This window comes from Lycium barbarum, chromosome 9 (assembly GCF_019175385.1).
Source record: "Lycium barbarum isolate Lr01 chromosome 9, ASM1917538v2, whole genome shotgun sequence".
NCBI lineage: Eukaryota > Viridiplantae > Streptophyta > Magnoliopsida > Solanales > Solanaceae > Lycium > Lycium barbarum.
In genome coordinates, this window is record NC_083345.1 from 83,418,362 (window position 1) to 83,426,024 (window position 7,663).

At 37.5% G+C, this 7,663-nt stretch overlaps 1 protein-coding gene across 1 annotated transcript; it reads right to left on the reverse strand.

The window, feature by feature from the left end:
• Nucleotides 1-101: 101 nt before the first annotated feature.
• On the reverse strand, nt 102-2,776 carry LOC132609025 (U-box domain-containing protein 1-like). Its single transcript, XM_060322857.1, has one exon. It carries the CDS (start codon nt 2,606-2,608, stop codon nt 512-514), a length of 2,097 nt encoding a protein of 698 aa, XP_060178840.1. The 5' UTR covers nt 2,609-2,776; the 3' UTR covers nt 102-511.
• Nucleotides 2,777-7,663: the final 4,887 nt, after the last annotated feature.

Here is a 7,663-nt window from a genome sequence, read left to right on the forward strand (position 1 = left end):
TCAAAATTTGAGAGAAGCATTTTACTCACGTTCCTGCTTTGACACTTCATTCTCTAACCCGATGATGCCTTTCTGGTTACTAATGTTAAGCAATAAGGTTTATATTTCAAACTGTTTGGTCAAAAGCTCTATTGTCTAATCTCCATTTGAGTGTTCTCATCTTACTGTTGTCTGCACTTTGGAAACGCTTCCACTGAATATGCTTTATGTTCTGACAAACCAGGGTGAATGTATGGTGAAAAAATCTGTCCCCCCTTGATTTTCTCCCCTGCTTTTTTTCATACTCAAAACAGAAGATGGTTTTTGATGGAGCAAAAGCTGAATTTAACTGTACTGACTGGTAATAATTTGCATTTCAATGGGGCTTTAATGAAGAATGGCAACTTGATCGGATGATATCCGATCATCCGGTTTAAGGTGAATGGGATAAGGGTTGAATAATATGAAAAGTATTTCCATCCATTTACATTCTTGTTAACAGTGTATGTATTCATTGCTCCCATCTGTCGGGTTACTGAGATTGGGAGCAGCATCTATTAAGTAATCTTAGGAGAGCATCAGCCTTTCGTCGAGCTCTCAGGGAGCCATCAGCAGCCAAGCTCTGGAGAGAAGGAATACTTCTTGGATTCATCAGTAATTTTCCCGCTATCTCCTCTCCACTATCCTTGCAGAGTCCTTGCAGAAGTGTTAACGAATGGTCCTTCCCTTTTGAAGATCCAAATCTCAATAGATCAACAAGAAGAGGAACCAAGATCCTATTTTTTCTCAATGCTTGTAGCCCTTCGTTGCAGCCCAAGACAAGGGCAAGAACCGCCAAGGCATCATCAGTTATACCAGCCTTGTCGTCCATGAGAAGATCAATGAGTAGGGAAACAGCTCCAGCAAGCACTATACTTGGCCTGTTAGCATCATAGACTGCAAGGTTAAAAAGTGCTATAGCAGCATCCCTTTTCCCTGTCGTAGTTCCATTTCCTAGGAGTCCAACCAAAGCTGGAATGGCTCTGGTACGTGCACCAATGATTACCTTGTACTCGTCGATTACAGACAAGCTGAAGATTGCTGCTGCTGCATTTTCTCTCGCTTCCACTGTTTTCCCAGATTGGAGAACTTCAACTAAGCTGTCGATAGCACCAGCAGACATAATAAGGATCTTGTTATTCTTGTGTATTGAGAGGTTGAGTAAGGCTGTGACTGCATTCTCCTGGATTCTTGGATCACGGGAACCTAGCAGAGTCATCAGAAAAGGAATAGCTCCAGACTCAGCTATAATCCTGCGATTATCCATGCCAGATTTCGCAAGCAACCTTAGCTCATATGCTGCCTGTCTCTGTATACCTGGAGACCCTGTTGCCAGTTTGCCAACTAAAAATTCTGCTGTCATTTTCACAGCATCTGTGGCAGTTTTAATAGCAGAAATGTAGTCAATCACCTTGTCACATTTCTTTATCTTACTGCTGCTACTTTCTGAATCTGAAGGAGATAATGTAGGTTCTGTTAGTGGGATGTTGTTCTCTTGGCACCATTGATGGATTAGACTTTTCAGTGCATAGTTGGGAATAAGAGCCATATGTATGAGCCTCTGTCCACTTTTTGGACATGTGTGGTGCCCTGAATTTATCCACTGAGCAATTGAATTTCGATCATAAGTATGCCCTGATGCTACTATCACAGGATCCCTTATCAAGTCGAGTGAAATTGGGCAGCGGAATTCATCAGGGATGTTGGGAACCACTGAATAACACAAGGAGGATTGTTCAGGACGAATACTCATTGATGCTGGCTGCTTCAATTTTTTCTTAATCATTAGGTGTTCTTCTTCCAGTATTGCAGTTTTTGACAAGGAGATCAAGGATACTAGGCTGTTGATATTCGAGATGGCGATAAGACCACCCGTGCCTGCCTGTTTCTCAGCTTCTGTCTTTAATTTTGAGATCTCTTCCTCATAGTCCAATGAGCTTCTCAAACCAATGCTGTTGAAACTCTCTTTCACTCTCTCAAAGTCAATGAGGCCTTTGTTCTTGCTTTTCCTGTCACCGTTAGTAGCCATCAACTTGAGAATCTCTTCCCTTTTCTGAATTTCTCGTTCATCAATGAACAAATCAGCCCTTTTCGCCTGCTTTCGAAGCAGCTCCACTTGCTCCTTGGTGTCAACAGTCACATTAAGTAATCTCAGGGGTAAAATGTCAAGTGCCTTGTCCATCTCCTTCATGAGTGCATGAAATCGGTTGGATATCAATTCTGTTTGCATGAGGTTCCACAAAGAGCTTCCCTCTTTGCAACTTTCTACGAGGAGCTTTACCTTTTGTATGACAGATGAAAGTTCAGCCAAGCAGAGAATGACGGATGGTGGAAGTACTGCGTTGGATGATGTTTCTTGAATTTCTTCAAACAATGAAGTAAGAATTTTGATCCTTCTTACCATTGTTGAAATGTTCTTAACCTGTACAAATGGGATCTTTTCCATTGAAAATACTTCGTTAGAGATGTGAATAAGTTCCTCTAGCAAATTCCCAGTTGGGAGAAATCCAGAGAGGACCATTAGTGGAAGTTGAAGTTCATTCATGCTTAGACAACGCGTTGAATATGTATCGTTTTGTGACTCGGCCATATTTTAGATTATTAGTTAGCTGTGAAACTTTCAAAAAATTTGCAAGGGGAAAAATATATTAAAAGTCATGAACTCTTGACTTTTCCTGCTTGTACTGTTCTGTGTAGGTGACAGTAAGATGGCTTGTTGAAGGGGAAGGCAAAAGTCTTAATTTGCTGCCATTTGGAGGACATACTAGGCTGCCGGTTGTACAATAATTCCTTTGGCTAATTTTGTAGTCCATTTTAATAATAATATGTATATGTCAAATGAGATAGAGAGAGCCGTGTAAATGCTTTTATCTGCTGGTGGCCGAACTTTCTTATTCAAACATCCCTTGGATTTATTTTATTTTAGTCCATGTAGGATTGTCCTATTCTAGCTGCTAAAACTGGATTTTATGTTTTGATTTTGAGTCTAAGTTTGGTGCATTCACAATGTAAAAAGTAATTTATGCCGTTAAATATACCCTACTACAATAATAGATGATTCTTTGTAGCAAGCGTATAACAATATAGAAAATAGGATAATAATCTTGCATTTATGATATACCTAGTTTCTAATGGCATGTTGATGTTTAGTTAATTATTTTTATGAAGGAACAACAAATTCAGTTTAAGAGAAAATTTTATATACACCGAAGAAAGTATCGGCGCTAAGAAATTTACTTGAGAAAAATGCCACTATCATTTAAATCTGAAAGTCAATTTCATCATATTACTATATTACTTGAATTCTAATTGATTGGTCGATAAAAATTATCAATATAATTAAGGTAGTCGTCAGATACATAATATATGTACTATAGTACAAATATGCAATGTGCTTGTATCTTACCTAAAATTTAAGATTTTTTTCGTAGAATAGTAAATGACTTGAACTACCCGTTAAAAAACATTTTGATAGGAGGATCACATTAGGATCTTTGAATCCAATGGAATACGTAGTGATTGATTCAACAGTGCTATTTTTCCTGGGGTCCGTGGCATTTTGCACCCTTAATGTGTGCTCTTTTTTTCAACTTGCACCCTATCCTATTTTTTTTTTATGATTTAAACCCCAATCTCTTTATTTCCTTGCAAAACAATAAATTCACCCTTTTTATAAATTTACCATGAGGGCAAAATAGGAATACAAATAATATATCTTTTTTTCCTTCAATTTATTTATTTTATTAGAACTGCAACAACAATAAATTTTATTTTCAAAGCTCTTTTTTTATTTTTTTATTTTAAGTGATATTTCTCTATCAATAGTTGCTAAACATTTGGAGTTCTTATTGTTACAAGTTTGTCGTTTTTCCTTTATAAATTAGTAGTAATTAAATTATAAAGGAAAAACGACAAACTTGTAACAATAAGAACTCCAAATGTTTAGCAACTATTGATAGAGAAATATCACTTAAAATAAAAAAATAAAAAAAGAGCTTTGAAAATAAAATTTATTGTTGTTGCAGTTCTAATAAAATAAATAAATTGAAGAAAAAAAAGATATATTATTTGTATTCCTATTTTGCCCTCATGGTAAATTTATAAAAAGGGTGAATTTATTGTTTTGCAAGGAAATAAAGAGATTGGGGTTTAAATCATAAAACAAAATAGGATAGGGTGCAAGTTGAAAAAAAGAGCACACATTAAGGGTGCAAAATGCCACGGACTCATTTTTCTGAGTACCGTATATTTATTTTGGGTTGATACATGATTTTTTACTACTGCTTTTTTTCTCAGATTACCGCAAATAACATTTTATTAATTTCCGATTCCAGCGTGTTGTAATATGAGTTTCTTAATGCAAATAACTTCATTGAAGAGCTCCTTTGTTTAATTTACAAATTGCAAACTCATTCTAATACAAAATTACTTTTCTATAAGAATTGCAACTCTATTATAAAAAATTGAGGCATGCTTTCATTATCTCGACGTGGAGAGCCCCTAAAAGATACTTGGACGGACAATGTTTAAAATAAGCTCAGTTAACAATACTAACTATATAAATCCTTGTGGGTATCAACATGAGGGTTTTATTGAGATAAACTCATGGTTATCAGTTTGTTAGGAGTAGATTTAGTTATCAATTGTTAGCAGTTTGTTAGAAGTAGATTTAGTTTAATTATTTGAATTAGTTTGAATAATTTATCTAATATTATCTACAAGATTAGATTAAGTTGTTAGATTGGTTCTTTAAACTAGTCGAGTTAGTTACATTTACTTGTATTTAAGTAAATGTTATCATTGAATAAAATCATTTAAGTTCGCTCTCATTCTCAATCTATTTATGGTATCAGAGCCTCTCTAAATTCTCACGAGTCTGATCCATTTTTTTCTCTCTTCACCAAATATGTATCTACTTGCTACCACCAGCAAAATGCAACTGCAATTTTGCCTACCACTCATGTGATACAGTTCAATCCAGCTGCCCAGTTACCTATCAAACTGCAAGGTAATCTCAACTTAAAGACATGGAAGACACAACTGGTGATGCTACTCAATGGAGACAGACTCCTTGGGCATTTTAACGGAACCAAATCTGCTCCACCAACCATTATCACCCAAAATGATAGTACTATCTCGAATCATGTATTTGAGACGTGGTTCTGTCAGGATTCAACTGGCAATGATGGCATCAGTTGATCCTACTATTGCTCCTACTGCTGCAACTGCTTCCTCAACAAAAATGGCTTGGGAACCCCATAAAGCTTATGTCAACATGAGCCATACTGTTACGCTTCTCGTTTTCTTCATAGTGGAACTTATGGTTTCCTAGTTGGGTATGCCTTTGGAATAGAGACCCGTGCCCGAGTTTTGGAGATAGAAAGTGTCTTACTCCGTGTACAGAGATACCAGCAGGTATTCCTGGTAATTTACAGGATTAGAAGCTGAACGAATCGAATCGACACAATCTAAACTGATTCGGGGAAATCTGCAGATATTAATCAGCGTCGACGGGCCGTCGACATGTCAACAGACCGTCATTGCGTGTCGTCAATAGGTCTCTGCAGCTTCTAATCTGCAGGCGCAGATCGTCGGAGCAAGTCGATGGACCGTCGACATGTCGACGGGTCGTCGAACCACATCGTTGGAACTTTCTAGTTCTAATTATAGCTATAAGATCCCGCGATTTATTCCTCATTTTTCCTCATTATCAGACAAGAGAAAACCCTTAAATCTTCCTTTTAATACTTTCCATTGATTTAGTAAGATCTGAGCCTGTGAACCCGAGATTGTGAAGAAGAAGCTTGTTCCTAGGGTTTCATTAAAGTTGGGAAGCTTGGGGAGTTGGAGTTGATCCTAGGAATCTTAGACCCCTAAAGGTATGTAAATGAGTTCTACCTTTGTACTTAAGTTAATCCCTAAGAGTTTTAGTGGTTTTAAGTAAAGAGAAGATACTTATGAAAGTGGTAAGTGGATGAAGGGTAAGATGGTGATTTGGGGCTGTTTTAAGAGACAATTAGGAATGGATTTGAGTGTATCTTGATATGTAAGTGTTGTCATTGTTTTTGTTGTTGTTGATATGGTGGTTAAGGTTGGACTGAATTAGGAGTGGAAGGATTGTTAGGTTTACAAGGGAAATGTTGTCCACAATTCGTTAAGCTCTTTTTGTATTTAAAATGGTTAGTAAATGAGGTAAATAGTCCAATTAGGGCCTATGTTATCTTGATTGTAGACTTACGAGTTCGAGAAGTAGAAGTTGGACGATTGGATACACTTCAAGGTATGTTAAGGCTATTCTTTCTTCATTTTGGCATGATCCTATGTTATGAGCCAACAAGAGATTGAACGAGCTTCCATATTACTCTACTCTTAGACGCAGTAGGAGTACTTCAGTCTTTGATGTTCCTATACCCCGTATGATTGTTCCTTCTATTCATGGGTCTTGAGAATTCTTATGTTGATAATGTTAGCTCAAAGGATGTCCATCAAAGGTAATATGACCTTATGTCACTCCGAGAGTTCTATGTACACACTTCAGTTATGCATTGCATTCATATACATATGCATATTGACCCATGACCAGAAGGCGTTATATACGCGTGTATTATATGTATATGGGGTATGGGGAAAAGGGATAGGCGTTATATACGCATTACCACCTGATCAGCTGGTGCACCTTGATGATGATATATGAATTGGGCCGTACGTTCCTCGGCATTATTATATGATATATGGATCGGGCCGTACGTTCCTCGGCACTATTATATGGGATATGGATCGGGCTGAACGTTCCTCAGCATTATGACCTATATTTATGTATATGAGTATGATTATCATTGAGAGCATGCATATTATGCATCCACAGAGGCATAACCAGTTATACAGATTTATGCAAATATTTACAGGCACTCGTTCATACAAATGCATGCAGAGTTGCATAGATATGATCATATATTCAGTCATAAACATGCAGTCAGATAGCCATTTCAGCTTATGAGTTTCAGATTTCATTCATGATGCTTACTTGTACGTTACTCTTATGCTTTACATACTCAGTACATTATCCGTACTGACTCCCCTATTGTTCGGGGGGCTGCGTTCATGCTCATAGGTTCAGGTAGATAGACAGGTGGTCCATCTTAGTAGGACCTCTATCCAGCGGTGGTCAGTGCGCTCCATTTGATCCAGATCTGCAGTCTATTTTGGGTATGCTATTGTTTTGAGATGTATATGTATATGGGTATGACGGGGCCCTGTCCTGTCCTTTCTACAGCATTTATTCCAGTAGAGGTTTGTAGATAGTTGTATGTATTTGTCAGATGATGTAGCCTTGTCGGCTTCTATTCTTTTGTGTACAGTATATGTAGCGGCCTAGCTGGCTTGCACTGTACTTTCAGTATGTATATGTATCTGCAGATTGTACAGAGTTCATGATGTCACCCCCTCCATGAGGCAGTATGAGATCATTTTCGGTCACTTATGAGCCCTTGATGTTCAGTATGGTTGAGATATGTGTGTAGGGGTGTTTGGTCACTAGAGGTCAGACACTCGTCACGACTCATCGGTTTGGGTAGTGACACATACTCTTATTTTCAGTTTGCGAGACCAATTGCAAAACTTAAAAAAGGCATCTAAGACAGTTGCA